General features: G+C 54.8%; 2 protein-coding genes across 2 annotated transcripts; one reads left to right on the plus strand and one right to left on the minus strand.

The window, feature by feature from the left end:
• Nucleotides 1-1,530: 1,530 nt before the first annotated feature.
• Nucleotides 1,531-4,317, plus strand: Malapachy_2468 (dead-domain-containing protein; the record flags this gene model as incomplete). The annotated part of the gene is made up of 1 exon (XM_018136957.1): nt 1,531-4,317. One exon carries the CDS (start codon nt 1,531-1,533, stop codon nt 4,315-4,317), a length of 2,787 nt encoding a protein of 928 aa, XP_017992940.1.
• Nucleotides 4,314-15,935, minus strand: Malapachy_2502 (ferrichrome siderophore peptide synthetase; the record flags this gene model as incomplete). The annotated part of the gene is made up of 1 exon (XM_018136991.1): nt 4,314-15,935. One exon carries the CDS (start codon nt 15,933-15,935, stop codon nt 4,314-4,316), a length of 11,622 nt encoding a protein of 3,873 aa, XP_017993326.1.
• Between the last annotated feature and the right edge of the window lie 301 nt (nt 15,936-16,236).

A 16,236-nucleotide genomic window follows, 5' to 3' on the forward strand; every position in this document is an offset into this window, starting at 1 on the left:
GGTGTTGCTAATCCCGCTAATACCGGCTCGTCACTGTCCCACAACCTGCAAGGATTAGGACGAAGATCGCTGCGATCCAGATGTTTCTGCGCCGTTGCTGCACATAGTGCGAAAAGAACAGGTATGGTGGAAATGTGCACACGCATGCCGTGCTGCATGGTTGTTGCTACCTCGCTAGGCGTATGCACACGTCGCACCACAAACGCAGGGCCACTTTCGAGGGTGAGTGCTTCTTGTACAAAAGCTGTCGCTCGTTCTACTCGTCCACACCCAATTTCAAAGCTGGCAAGGAAATTCAGCATAGAAACACCTGGTATAATTTGATCTTGCCTGACCAACTCGAGAATTTGATAAATCGCAGCCGTTTTGTACGGCGAGGCAACTTCGGAAGCCTGCGCACGAAGAATTTCTGCTTCCACAGGGCTTACACCGGCAAACAGTTTACGAATCCCTGATGTAGAAGACAGGGCATGCATGAGTGTAAGATAGGGTGATGCGCTGGCCACAGGTCGGGGTATTTTGTGTAGGTCTAAAGTCGTTGCGGGTATAGAAGTGATCATGCGATATTGTTCGAGCCATATTCGGGCTGTAGTGATATCGCCAGCGATGCACCGCGATCGAATAAGGGCGTTCCACACATCAGTATAACTCGCCCATGAGAAATGCCATGGAACATCCACAGGATAAAGTGGCCGCTTCGTATAACGCCGTAGCCATTCCATATACTGCGGTCGATTTGTCATAGAGAGACTTCGTGCCGTCACAGAGCTGCCATGATGCAAGGAATAGTGCCGTAAGAACTGCTCCCCCATTTCCGGCCTACCAGCGCGACCATATGCGATGATTAAGGCGGATAGGACGCTAGCAGCATCGTCCGGCGGCTCACGTACCTGAAAGTCGCGAGCAATCACTTCAAGCAATTGCAACAGAGGCCGCCCTTGCAGATGTTGTGATAGGGTTGAGATAATGCTGCTTAGAATGGTACACGCAAGATCCATGTTATTCGTCGAACAGTGATCATACAAAGTGGCTAAACCCAAGGCTGGGTGATTTGCCTTCGACGTCTGCGATAAGGACATACGGCTAAGGCCATAAACGCCATGCCGAAGTGCTTGCAAAAATACAGGATCGTTTGAGTCACATACTCCTTCTCTGGGAGCTTCTGTTAAATGGCATAGCAATCGCGTAGTGCTTCGGACCTGCTGTGCGCGAAGACATTCCCTAACTGCGCGATCGAGAAGTTGAACAGTATGAGGGGTTCGCTCATTCTGCTGGACAAACCAAGCCAGGTGTGCAGTACAATGAAGAACATTGGATATGTCCCATGATCGATATCCACACGTAGCTATACTTTGCATACGTCTTGCCCATCCATGGCGTGGGAACGCCACCATGCATACACGCTCGCGTTGGTCCTAGCGTTGTGTCATGCCTTTGCAGTAGCGGTGGAGGTCCCTCTCCATCTCAGCACGTGATCCGAAAAAAGTCTCTTGCGGTGCTGCAGGCTTACCACCTCTCGCTGCGCGCACGATGGCGAAGGAGATCGACTTTTTGGCGTCAGATGACGAATTCGACGCTGTGCCTGCGCGTACAGTGCCTGTGAAAACAGGATTCACTGCTGATTTGGAGGATGATGCTGACAATGATGCAGCTTTCATCGCTGCAGCAGCGCAAAAGCACAATGTCAAGGCTGGCACACAAGTAGCTAAGCAAGCCAGCAAGGCCAAAAGCAAGGCCAAAGTGGCGAGTGGTATTGTGAGCGGTGGTGGTAGTTTCCAAAGTATGGGTCTGCACCCATCACTTCTTCGTTCCCTTTTGCTACGTGGCTTTACGACCCCCACACCTATCCAGCGACGAGCCATTCCTGCGATTCTTGCACAGCCGCCACAAGATGTGGTAGCGATGGCTCGTACTGGTTCCGGTAAAACGCTTTCCTACATTGTCCCGCTCATCCAGCGATTGAATGGCCGCCACTCTACCTCGTTCGGTATTAAGTCTATCATTCTGTGTCCCTCGCGTGAGTTGGCCTTGCAGATTCTGAAAGTCGGTAAAGATTTAGCGCGTGGATGGCGGTCGGACGATGATGCACGTGGCGAAGCTATTCGTTGGGCGCTTATTGTTGGTGGTGAAGGACTTGACGAGCAGTTCGCCATAATGACATCCAACCCGGACGTGGTGATTGCGACGCCTGGTCGTTTGCTGCACTTGGTGGTCGAGATGAATCTTGATCTGAAATCTGTGGACTATGTGGTGTTTGACGAGGCAGACCGTCTCTTTGAGATGGGCTTTGCTGACCAGTTGGAAGAGTTACTTCGCCGCTTGCCATCGACGCGCCAGACTCTGCTTTTTAGTGCTACCCTGCCCAAATCGCTGGTGGAATTTGCCCGAGCAGGTTTAGAAACGAATCCTAAGCTGATTCGTTTGGATGCTGATCAAAAAATCAGTCCTGATTTACGCATGGCTTTCTTCAGCGTGAAGCCCGCGGAAAAGGAAGCTGCGTTGCTGTACCTCTTGCGCGAGGTCATTCGTGTGCCTACAGGTGAGCACGCTGAAGAGGATGAAGATTCTGGCTCATCTAAGAAACGCAAGCGTCTTAATCCCGTGGATCAGCTACGACCATACCAGACGATCATTTTCTGTGCGACAAAGCATCATGTTGAATACTTGCTCCTCCTTTTAACCACCATGGGCTATGCTTGCTCACACATTTACTCGTCCCTTGATCAAGCCGCCCGTTCTATCCAGATGAATCGGTTCCGTGCTGGTCGGACTTCTTTGTTGATTGTAACGGACTTGGCTGCCCGCGGTATTGACTTGCCTGTGCTGGAGCATGTGGTCAACTATGACTTCCCGCCACAAGCCCGTATATTTGTGCATCGAGTCGGTCGTACCGCCCGTGCAGGACGTCGTGGTTGGGCTTGGAGTCTATGTACGCATACGGAGCTGCCATACTTGTGTGACTTGCAATTGTTCCTTGCGCGCCCTCTTGTCTCCTCCCATACGATTCAGCAGACGGAGCCGTATGATCTTCATTCATCGATGGTGCTTGGCACGTTTCCGCGTGAGGCGCTGGATGAAGGTAGTGAGACCATTCGACATGCTATGCAAGAATCGTCTGCTACTGCGACAGCCTATGAAGGCCTCGTGGGCGTTGTAAAGCGTGCGCATACAATGTACATGCGTTCGCAGCCAAAAGCCAGCTCGGAAAGCTATCGTCGTACGAAAGACATGCTCAAGGCAGCTGAACGAAGTGCGATGACAGGCACCACAGGCACAGGTTGGGCACTGGCAGGGCACCCACTTGAGACGGCGGGTGTGCATGATGTGCTGCAGCGCCCTGATGTATACCAACTAGCGTCAGCCGATGATGTGAAGCGGGCCCGTACACATGCCGATCCCCTGGCGGGTGCACGCGCTGCCTTGCTGGCCAAGGTGAATGCGTTCCGGCCTGGAGAGACAGTGTTTGAGATGGGCGCTCGTGGCCAACAAATGCCCCTGGCTCGTTTGATGCAAGATCGTCGACGTACATTGGATTCGAAGCAGCAGCGCGCTCGTGCTATTGAGCTGGCCAAGGCTGGGGCTCCTACGGAGGCAGGAGATATATCGATCACGGATGATATGCCGTCTCAGCCTGGTGTGGTGAGTGAGGCGGCGGACGAAGACGATATTGCCTCTGTATTTGATACAGGTAAGAGCTTCCGTGATCCTAGTGTGTATATGGACTATGAACAGCGCGGTGCGGCTGAGGAGCGTGGCTACTCCCTCGGTACATCGTTTGCTGAGCAAGCTAAGCATGTCGCCGTGGATATGGGTGGCGATGACATCGGTCCTGGTCATGCGAACCAACGACCAAATCAGCGTCGCTGGGATACCAAGAAGAAGAAATTCGTCATGGGCGATGGCACTGGATCTGACAACCAAAAGCTTATTCGCACTGAGACAGGACTCAAGTTGCCTGCCAGTTTCCGTTCTGGCCGCTTTGATGAATGGCGCAAGACACAGAAAGTGGAGCTTCCTCATGTGGGTGAAGATGAGAGTGCGATGCCTGCCTCGGCACGTCGTATGGTGGCGAATGTGCAGCAAGGCGGTGGTCCCCGCCGTCGTGGCTTTTTCCACACGCAAACCAAGGCGCCCAAGCCATTGGATAAGCTACAATATGACTACAAGAAGAAGAAACAGGCGCGCGAGCGTAAGGGAGGTAAGGGTATGGCCCAAGCCAAGAATGAGCTCAAGAGCGCTCGTCAAATCCAGCGCGAGCGTGAGACAAAAGAAAAGCGTCGCGCAAAGAATGCTCGTCCTACCAAGCGACGTCGCTAAACTGTGGCGTGCTGTACTGCCGCTTGTATATAGGCTTCCATGTTCGATAGCCATGCCATGGCATCTTCCTCCGTGGCTACGCTCGCAGGGCAGCGGAGTGACAACGAGAGGCTTTCGTCTTGATCAATATACGCATCCACGGCAATCATAGATGTCGCGTAGCAGGCTGCCTCTGGCCATGCCGATAGGTTGCTATGCTCCAAGATACGCTTCGGTGCGCGTAGACGAGAGTCTGACAGCAAAGGCACAGGAGACCATGTGGCTTGAGCGGCGTCTTGTGTCGCACTCGCATCATTCCACAGCACATTCACGCACGTGTTGAACCGGGGGGCTGTGTCCCAGTCCAAGGCGGCATGAAGCGCAGGGAGCGACACATGTTCGTACGGAGCACTTTGTTGCAAATGGTGAGCAACGGCCTGCGCCATAGTGTGCCACGGCGCTTCTTCGACACATATTGGCAGCATATTGAGGGTAGGCATCACACGCTCGCCCACATGGTCAATGGGTAGAGTTCGAGCTGCACGGTAAACGCCAAAGAGCACGTTGGATTGATGTAATGTGGATTGCAATACGTGCGCCCAGGCCGCCAGCAGAAGCGACGGCCATGTGGCATGATGCTGCGCCACATAGCGGCGCGCCGAAGTGACTTTTGTCAATACACGTTTCCGCTGTACAAACGTATACGTTGCACAGGTCGTTGCAGTTGCGCCCAGCAAACAAGATGGCACATTAGTCATGACGCCCCACACAGACTGAAGATCAGCAGGAGAAGGCGCAGGCAATGCCAACAACGGCGTGATACCAGGCACACTGCGTGGCGAAACGCCACGGTACAGCGCATCTAGATCCTGGAGGAGCAATGGAAGCATCCATCCATCGTAAACGGCGTGGAACAACGTAAGAATCAGCACACTGGTATGGTCTTCGAGCTGCACCAAATCTGCCGATGTCCATGGCGTATGAGCATCCTGCACGGTTCCACGTTGCGCGACAATGGCTTCGATATCGGCCATTGAAGACGCCTGTGTCACCCGCAATGGTGTAGTATGAGACTCCACCACTTGCACTAACGTCTCATGGAATCCAAACCACGTCCGAAGAATCTCGTGACGCTGCTGCAGCTGCGTCCATGCCTCAGCCAGGCGATCTGCTTCCCTATGCTTTGTTTGGTATACCAGCGAGAAGAGACCGGAATGGAAGTGGGATTGCACTAGCATGGCCACGTGCATGGCTTGGCCAGCCGCCACAGGCCGAACTGCCTCCCATGTCGCACTGGATACCTGCCATGCATCAGTCAGAGGCGCCATGGCGAGACTCGTCTCGTTCTGAGGTATCGCTGTGGATAGTGTCCCTTGACTGCGCGCATACCATGCGGCCGCCGCCGCAGCGGGCGTTCCGCCGGCCAGGTCGCTTACTTGCAACGACATGTGTCGTGCGCGCGCTTGCGCCAGTACATGGATCGCGGCAATAGAGTCCAGACCCAAGGCCAGCAAAGGCGTGTCAGACTCCACCGTGTCCAAAGGCACCTGGGCTACATCGGCAATAAGTTGGCGAAGTTGGTCCACCATGCTCGTCGGCACTGGATGATGCGTGATGGACATTGGCGCAGATATGTTCTCGTAGAAACTCTCCGGCAAGGCGCGCATCGACGCTGGCGCATCGACCATCTCTTGAAGAATAGTAGCAAAACGTTGCAGATGCGCCTGCAACTGCGCCTCATCAGCCCAGGCCCGCCGCGCTGTAGCGACTAGGCAAAGCGTGTCTTTTTGAATGACCTCGACATTCAGTGCATACTGCACACCATCCTCCTCGTCCAGTGGCACAGGATGGATATGTTGCCATGGCGTTGTGTCTTCGTGACGCTGCACGTCAAGTAGCGCATCAATGAGAGGGGCCGGCGACGTGTGTGTACTTTGATGCTGCGTTGCAATCGTTCGTAGAGGTGCATGTCGATGTGGCCGACTAGCATCAATAGCACGTTGTAAAGCGATCCATTGTTGGGCAATGGACGTACGCGTTAGGCAGATCCGGGTGGGAACTGTATTTAGCATGGGCCCAAGGACATCGGCTGTATCTGGGCCCTCGCTACGCAAGCTCAACACTTGTCCAAAACATACGTCAGCAGATCCCATGCATTCAGCTAGCAGGTATGCAAAAGCGAGCGTCACCATGGTATGCATAGAAATACTGTGCGCACGAGCCACCTGCTGCAAACTAGCCAGCGGCATGTTTGTATGGAAGTCAGCCGTGCACGCGAGAGGCGGGCATCCCATCGGTGCCAGCGGTCGTGGTATGTATCCATGTAGCGTATCGAGCCAGTAAGGAACATGTGAAGCGCCAGTACACAGGCGTGGAAGGGCCTGAGACCACGGCGGGCGTGCACGCACCGTGCGGCCTTGTAGCGCCTGATCCCAATCATCCCATAGCTCACCGATAGTATGTGCATCGTACAACGCATGGTGCATTGATAGCACGGCGTAGGTGCCTGTAGATGTCGCTGTCATATGCAAAGCATGTGGCTGCGTATCATACTGACATGCCGCTCGCGCGGTCGCACACAGTACTGCCGACGGCGTAGTAGGAGGGTGAATCCGTGTCAGAGAAGAAGGCCACGTATCTGCAACATGCTGGACCCATGGCATCGAGTCGTCAGACGTCGAAATAAAGGTCGTACGCAGCATAGAGTGCTGCGCTACCAAGGCTAGCCATGCGCGCTCCACCACATCCGGTGCTGCATCGATGTGCATAGCATGTAAGTGCACATACAGGGCATTGTGCGAAGCGACGGTATGCGCCAGCATACCTGCTTGCAATGGCGTACAAGGCCAAGTTCCAGGCGGCAAAAGCGAGGCGTGCTGACGACACAGCGCCTGGTATGCCTCTTCGTCAGCTTGTTCGTCGGGAGAGCCTCGCTCCAAAGCCAACGCCAGGCGTTCTGGCGTCGCATGAGTTAGCAGTGTACTGGCCGTCGTCTGGATTCCATGCTCTCGTAGTACGCGAATCAGACGCAACGCAGAGAGCGAGTCAATGCCGAGAGCGTACATTGACGCAGTGGGATCCAGCTCAGTAGCGGGCATACCGCAAAAGTCGGCCAAGATCTTGATCAAGCGCTGCATCATGGGCGACATCTTGGCAGGCCGAAGGGAGCGAGTACGCAATGCGTGTAAGTCCATGGTCATGTAGGCCTCCGTTAATCGTTTGGTATCCACCTTGTTGTTAGGCGTCAAGGGCATAGCGCCCTGTAGTACAAAGACGTAGGTAGGTACCATGTATGGCGCAAGGTGATGTCGTGCATAAGCCAAGCAATGGTGCGTCAACAACGTCGCATCCTCATCATCGCGGCAAGAGACGTCCCCTTGCCTACCCATTGGCGCGGTGGAAAGGGCAAGGAAGGCCACGAGTTGCTTAGACGCATGCGAGGGATGCTGCAGGTACAACACACTCGCATCTACGACCCTCATGTCTTTCCAGGATGGACTCTGCGTCAAAGCATGTGCAATTTCGTCCAGCTCAACACGTTGACCATTCACTTTGACTTGGCCTCGTGCAATGCGGCCTAAGCACTCGACACGGCCATCTAGCAGCAAACGTCCCCGATCGCCTGTGCGGTATACACGCTGTCCGTTGGGTAGCATAGGGAACGCTGAGGCCGTCAATTCGGGAGCATGGACGTAGCCATCGCCGACTTGGGGTCCTCCCACCACGATTTCACCGACAGTGCCCGTATATGCCAAACGATCGCCTTGGTAAATGTACAAGGTAGTCGCTGGATAGACACTGCCTACCACCGAGCGCCGAGTGGTCGCATCCATCTTACCCAACGTATTTCCAATGGTGCCCTCCGTCGGACCGTAGGCGTTGATAAGCATATGAGGCGGAGACCCCCATGTTTTCACTACACGTTCATCCAACATATCGCCGCCACTCATGAGCCATTCCATGGGGCCCACATTCGCAGGGTGAACGAGCGCCGCGAGAGCGGCAGGTAAATCTGCGATGGTGATACGCAGTTGACGGAATGCCAGTTCCAAGTCGGTGAGCAACATTTCTTTGGGCGCGGTCGCTACCGCAAAGCCCAAACTCCACGGAAGGCATACTTCAAAGAGCGACACGTCAAAGCCTGGCGAGGCCAACTGCAAAATGCGCGATGTAGGTTGGTAAGGCAACATACGTTTCCATGATTGAATAGCCGCCGCCAGAGCTCTATGCGAGATTTGCACACCTTTTGGACGACCAGTGGACCCGGATGTGAACAGAATGTAGGCTGGCACATCCAAGCGAGGCGTTGGCCAAGGTGACATTGTTGTCGTAGCACGCAACGCATCCATATCCACACACGCACAAGGCGCAGCAAGACCTGTATCAGATACCAGCAATCCATCGCCAACGGTCTCCATCATGTATTGCAGACGTTCCGCAGGCAATGTAGGATCGAGAGGTACATACGTTTTGTGCAATTTCCACGTAGCCAGCAACACCACATACAGCTCGATGCCTCGTGGCAAATGGACATATACAGCTTGGCCATCGTACATTTGGAGATGTGATGCGTACAACGAGGAGCGTCGATCAAGCTCCGCATATGATAGCGTCTCTTCCTTCAGAGGATCAAGGCATGTAGCAAACGTCAGCGCATCCGCCTCGGGATGGGAATGTACATGCGAGAGGAAGAGATGCAAGAACGACTCAGACTCAGCCGGTTCTAGCGGTGTGGGATGAACACAAGCGCCAAGATGAGGCGCCTGCGCCTCGCCCAGAGCTTGGCGTAGCACATCCTCGTACTGCTGAAGGAAAAGAAGTGCATGTGCCTCACTCATTCGATCTGGTCCGTACGTCAATGCGCAAGCGACATGCTCTTTTTCACATGACACTTGCAATGCGAGAGGGAAGTCGGACGCCATAGTACTTTCCATCGACGCAATCCCTCGAGGGCAGCGTACGTCGCCTGCGGGTAAGTACGAGAATAACACATCCAGCACACTTGATTCCAGATGTAGTCGATGAGCGACCTCACTCAGACGGACAAAGGGGTACGACAGCATCGATGTGAGTTGGTCATGGACCTGAGCATATGAATGGTTATGCCATCGGAAGGGCAAGGTCGTAATGCAGGGCCCATGAGCCGTCTCATGAGCCGTCTTTGTCATACGTCCACTTTGTACGACACCCAAAGTCACATCGTCTTCACCAACGTACTGCGAGAACAGGAAAGCAAAAGCATGCAACATCAAAGCTTGCATTGTAATACGTTGGTCCTGGGCCAACATTTGCAACGCATGGACGGGTAGCGTCATCGTGTAAGAAACCTCGCAACTCGGCTTTTTCGCAGCATGTTGGCCTGTTACGACAGGCATGGGCGTTCGTACCATCCCCTCCAAAATCGAGGTATAGTGCGCCGTGCTTTCCTCAAGCGTAGATGAGGCAGTGTATACGACATCGGCCCATGTATCTGGCTGCAGATCACCATCTACAGCTGCACATAAAAGGCTGAACGAAGTAGCATCATATACAGCATGATGCATACTAATGCAAAGTACGTCATCAAAGAGAGTCAAACGTACTAAAGGCATCGTCTCGTGGCATTGCAGGATATCGTCAGACACCTTGGCCGCTTCTTCTTCACTCCATGGCGCTAGTACTCGTTTCTCAATCGCAGGTAGGGTCGGTAAGATTTGTTGTACCAGTGAACCGTCCTTGTCCAACGTGAACACTGTGCGGTATATACTAAAGTGAGCCATAGCCTCTCGCCACGACAAAAGAGTCTTCCATCGCGTCTCTTCATCGTGAGGCATTGTAGTATCGCAATCGAGAGTCATTCGTACATGGTTCATGTACCAGCGCTGTGATGGCTCTGCAAGAGTGAGAGACAATGTAGCCACTTGAAGCGGAAGGCAGGGCCATGTGGAAGACGTAGAGGTGGCCGTACCCTGGCGCTCTTTCGATGTCGTAGCCGCTTGAACCAGCCCCGCGATGGTAGGGTAGGTCATAATGGCTGCCAAGGGCACAGAGAGCCCTTTGTCCTGCAGGGCACGCGCGAGACGGACCGCTTTAAGACTGTCCAGACCCACACCAAACAGGTCTGTGTGCACACCAACGTGCACATTCGGCAACACCGTCGCAAGGGCCATAGCTGCTGCCTTCTCCGCTTCCGTGGATGGCTCGTCATCGCCGGCGTCGTCCAGCGTTATCGATGCGTAGATCTGCTCCAGAGCTCGGCGATCCAGCTTGCCACTTACACGCGCCAAGGGAAGATAGGTCAAAGGCACTAGCATGCTTGGCACCATGTACGAGCTTAGCTTGGCACGTAGTGTCGTCTTCATACCGTCCAGATCCATCTCGATCCGCTCCGGCGGGACCGTGTCCACTCGGGCTGAGTCTGCCAGAAAGGCCACAAGATGTGGCTCTGGCCATTGTGCATGTGACAGAAGCAATGTGGCTGCGTGAGCAGCGCCTGCATCGCGAAGTGCAGCATCCACATCGCCTAATTCCACACGTGCTCCTCGTACTTTGACTTGCGTGTGTCCCATACGTCCCAAGTACTCGATTGATCCGTCAGGGCGCATACGTACACGGTCGCCTGTAGCGTATGCTGGCTGTCCATCCATATCGAAAAAGGCCTCCGATTCCTTTTGCCAGTATCCAGCTCCAACATGCGTGCCGAGAATGATCAACTCACCTTCTTCGCCTCGCAATGTCAAGCGGCCTTGGGAGCGCACAGCAAATTGGTTACCCGCAAAAGCATAGCCAAGGTCAGAGGCCAACGTTGTAGGGTGAACACGTGTACAAGAGATGCCGATGGTAGCTTCTGTAGGGCCATATGCATTGAGCAGTGGTACCTTGTCACTCCAAAGCTGGATAATATCATCGGTCATTTTTTCGCCACCTACAATTAGGGCACGAATTGTAGGCAGATCCTGTGGTGTGACGCGACGCCCTTGCGTGTAGAACAGGGATGGAACAACGCAGGCATGAGTAATCTTAGCATCCGCCATGGCTAAACCTAAATCCTGCATTAAGTCCACGCGAGGCATCGTAACAATGGTCGCGCCAGTTTGAAGTGCCAGGAAACATTCGAGAATGTGTACGTCAAATGCTTCAGCAGATCGTGCGAGCATGCGAGCGCCGTGCCATGATCCTGGAGCAGCCTTCTCAAAGACCTCGCGGAAATTGTCGATCGCGTAAGCTAAGTTGGCATGCGTGATGACGCAGCCTTTTGGTTCGCCTGTCGACCCTGACGTGTAAAGCAGATAGGCAGGGGTCGTCAGCGAGACGGGGCGAGAGCCCGGCGCATGCAGGTAAAACAATGTAGGCGCATGCGTCACAACCTCATCAGGCCACGAGGTGGGGGTGTCCGTAAGAACACATGCCGCTTTGCTGGCTTGGACCAATTGGAGCTTGCGCGCAGGTGGCAAAGACTCGTCCAGGGGCAAGTATAGCAGGCCGGCACGTAACACAGCGGCCAGACAGATGTACGTATCGACACTGCGAGAGAGCGATACGCCCACGACACTGCCCTCTTTGTAGAGCTCCACAAGTGCGCCAGCCAAAGCAGAGCTCTTGGTATACAGGTCGGCGTATGTAAGGGTTTGAATGGTGGTAGCCGGGACACCATACCGCATTTCCACAGCCACCGAGGAGCTTGCTTGATACGCTTCGACCCAGTGTGCTACGTTCCAGTACGTAGGCACGGTGGGTGGTTGCCAAGGCGCCATACTAGTCAGGTTGGACGGCATTGGCAAGGCTAGACATGGCTGCTTCACATCCTTTGCAACAGCTTGCCAAAGAGCATCAACTTGATCAAGGAGCAAAGCTGCATAGGAAGGGGAGATGGTAGCCTTGTCGGCATTAAGAATCCACGTAACGCTACCATCAAGCTCAATCCGCACTTCCAGCGCCGTGGCGTGCTCGACACACAACCCCACATCTGTGGCATGTTGCCATGCTACCACTCGTTCTTCCGCAGGGTCGTCCGCCATTTCAAGCACCACTACACTGTCGAAAAGTGGCTCATTGTATGCACACGAAAGACATGTGCGTATATATGACAGCGGGATGGAAGCATGCGACTGCATTTGGACCTGTGTTTGATGCAGACTTTGGACCATGTCGGCCATGGACATGGTGCTCTGGAACACCACGGGCGTGGGAATGGTAGCCAGGCTGGGTCCACCAACGTCAATAGCCAGTCCACGAAGCGCACTTACGTCGCCCAGTAACACGGCGTCTGTATGCAGGTACGCACACAAAATGCGTGCCCATACAGCATGTACCAGAGGGCGCACGGCGGTTCCGAGGGATTGCGCTAGAGCTTCCCATGCATCCCATGGCATCGAAGCGCGACGCGCTGTGCTAGTCAGCCCATGCTCTGTGGCCTTGGCTTCAAGGAGTCGAGGGAAGGGGACACGCTCCTGCGGAAAGGCTTGCAAAAGCTCTGACCAAGCTTGCATGGACGCAGCCTCCTCTTTAGTGGTGGGTATGAAGTCTTGAAGTGCCTCTTGCCATGACCCGCGCACATGAATCGTACATGATAATGTCAATACCGTATCGAGACGCTGCAACAACATGTACAATGTAGGTGCATCGTACAAGGCATGATGCAAGGCCCAAACGAAGGATCCGTCTTCCAGCCATGCTACCCACCATGGAGGTCGACCATTGGCAGCAGGTGGCGTATGAGCCCGAAGTGCAGGCACAAGATCGCCATGAAGGGGGACGACTTGCACACGCGGCTCGGCGTGCACCACAGTGACATAGGTCGGTGCGTACGGTGATGTGGAGGTGGAGGTGACAGGCACGAAGCCTAGACGCAGGCAATCAAATTCGCACGCGACATGCTGCAACGCCGCTTGAAGTTGATCGAGGGTGATGGGTGCATGGGTGCGCAAGTGGCGATAGAGCCAATACTGAGTGGCGTCCATGTCTGTTTCTAGTAGCATGCCTTGTTGCAGCGACGTGGTGGGCCATATCGAAACAGTGTCCTGGATCGTCGTACGGACCTGATCTGCGTACGTGGAGGCCAACGAGGCACATACATCGTGCCAGTGGGCAGACCGATCGACCTTGTCGGTTGTCGTGTACTGCTCGACGAGCTTAGCCAGTGTATCGTACTGCATCAGATCGGCCGCACTAATAGGCCAGCCGTCCTCGACAAGAGCCGCCGACATGGCCATAGCCCGTACGGAATTGAGGCCGAGCATCGGCAATGAGACCCTGGGCGCGATTTCTTCCGGAGCGACGTGGCATAGTGATACAAGATGCGCCTGCACGGCTTTGGCTAGAGGATGAGATAGGATATCTGCGGTGTTGGCTGATGTGCTGTCCTGTGGATCCTGTGCGAGTTTGGCCTCCCACGCCCTCAGATCCAAGGCATCGTACGCTGCTTTGACAGCGCGTCGATCAATTTTCGCGCTGGACGTACGTGGAAACGAGGACAAGATAACAAAATGGAAGGGGACCATGTACGAAGGCAACAAGGCCTGTGTGCCTGTACGCAGCGTACGTGCTAGTGCTACGGCGTCTTCGTCTTCACGCACAAGCGGGACATTGTCGAGCGGCGCGACGGCGAAGGCCACGATGCGGGGAGGTTCATCAGGCTGTGGTGCCGGCATCGCCACGGTATCGGCATCCCATACTTGATCCGAGACAGACTTGACAGCCGCATTGATTTCCAGCAGCTCAATGCGCACACCGTTGATCTTTACTTGATCGTCGTTGCGGCCCAAGTACTCAAACTGACCATCCCACAATTGCCGTGCCAAGTCGCCCGTATGGTACAAGCGGCCGAGGGTGGGGTGCATCACGAACTTCTCGGCGGTCTTCGCTGGATCGCCAATGTATCCGCGCGCCAGCTGAGGACCGCCTAGCAGCAATTCGCCAATCGCCCCGCGAGGCACAATGTTGTAATGCTCATCCATGATGACGCACAACGCATCATCAAAAGCGACGCCGATATTGTGAGATTTAACCTGATCGTTGGGAGGTAGCTCTCGCATCGTAAGAGACAGAGTCGCCTCGGCAGGGCCGTAAATATTCACAAGACGGCAGTCTCGTGTCCAATTGTCGGCCACAACCTGCGAGAGCTTCTCACCGCCATTGATTACCAGGCGCATGGACGGAATAGCGTCACGCGGGACCATAGCTGAGACGGCCGGCGTAAACAAAGTATGCGTGACTTGCAATGCATTCGACACGTCAATGAGGCGTGTAAGCAGCAAGTCTAATGGCGCAAAACACACGGTACCGCCATGGCCCCATGCGTAAAAGATATCGAAGATCGACAAGTCAAAGACGTACGCGGCAAACTGCAGATACCGAAGGGAGCCTGGCAAGAGCGGCTCGATCACGGTCGGCACGGCGTGTTGCAGGGCCCGCATGCCTTGTACAGCGGCCGTATGTTCGATGCCCACGGCTTTCGGCAGGCCTGTGGTGCCACTTGTCCAGATTTTGTAGGCCAAATGCTGCGGCGAGGCTCGTTGCGGTGAACGACGTGGCGGAGCGCAGGTAGGCATAGGCGCATCCAGACGTGCGATACGAATTGAGGCGGGACAGATAGCTTCGACGGCTGCCGCCTCTGCACCGCATGTGAGCACAACACGAGCCTCAGACTTGGTCAGCAAGGCTGCTTGCCGTGAGGAGGGCCATCCTGGATCGATCGGGCACCATGTAGCGCCGGCCTTGAGGATGCCGAGGATGGCTGCATACATCTCATGCGATTTTGCCAGGCACAATGCGACGATTTCGTCGTTGGTATCATCATGATGAGCATATCCTATCCCGAGGGACCACAACAAGCGCGCAATAGCATCAGAGCGTTGATCCAGCTCCCGGTACGTCCATGACGTAAAGCGCAAAGGCTGCAGACTCTCGCAACAGACCAAAGCCTCGGTATCAGGCAAGTCCTGTGCACGTCGTCGAAACTGATCTTCCAGACGTTCATGGGCAGGTCCATGAGGCATATCGTTCGTAAGCACGGTGGGATGAGGATTCGCGAGACTTTGCAGCGACACGGGCAACGTCATAGGATCGCGGTCATGCACGATCGCGTCCAGCACGGCGAGGACTTGTTGCAGCTGTGTCATGGCTGAGCCATGCACATGAATGGAAGGAGAGGCTAGAAGTGTCAATGTATCGCCAGTGTCGGACGTATGAGCCACCAGGGCCAATGTGATGGTAGGATGTTCGTTCACATGCGCAGTGAGCCACGCATTGACGTCGTGCGCTGGCATGCTCAGTGCGTCGAAGAAGCATACAGGTCCCCAGACACCGCGAGTAGGCGTATGTACGCAGGCCTGTACATGGCGAAGAAGATGGGCGAGGGAGTGTGCGTCGCACAACGACGCACCGAAACGCACGGTATGAGACGAAGACGGAGAAACGACGTCGATGTCAGCGTAGTCGCATTCGTGTCGAAGGTACATATACACGATCACAGCCCACGCCGCTTGAAGGGGGATCGAGCGGTCTGTTCCGTACTTCTGCGCTAGGGCATCAAGAGAGAGGGACGGTGAGAGGGTGATCGATGCACGTCCCAACGCACCAAGAGCGTCCTGCATGAACGCATCACGCAGCGGCGCGCGGAGCCGAAGCCCTGTCACGTCAGGGAAGGGAGTACGGTCCATGGCAAACGGCCCGTTGGTATAGAGAAGAAGACACACCCCCCTTTTTCTTCGTCCAGGGTGGGACGCTCTGCCAGGGACCACGGTGCGAAGCGCTCAGACCCCTTTTATCGATGGGATCGGCCGAGTTGGAAACGAGACGCGATGGCACGATGTAAACTTGATCTAATCTGATTAACCCGAGGCCAATCATACGGACAGATGGACAAGTCCTCGGTTGTGGAGCATGAAAAATGCGGCAAATTGCACAGCGGTCGACGACGTCCACCGACGAGGTTCGCACAGAAGCAGCGTGCCAGAGGAA

This window comes from Malassezia pachydermatis (assembly GCF_001278385.1).
Source record: "Malassezia pachydermatis strain CBS 1879 chromosome Unknown scaffold2, whole genome shotgun sequence".
Taxonomy (NCBI): Eukaryota; Fungi; Basidiomycota; class Malasseziomycetes; order Malasseziales; family Malasseziaceae; genus Malassezia; species Malassezia pachydermatis.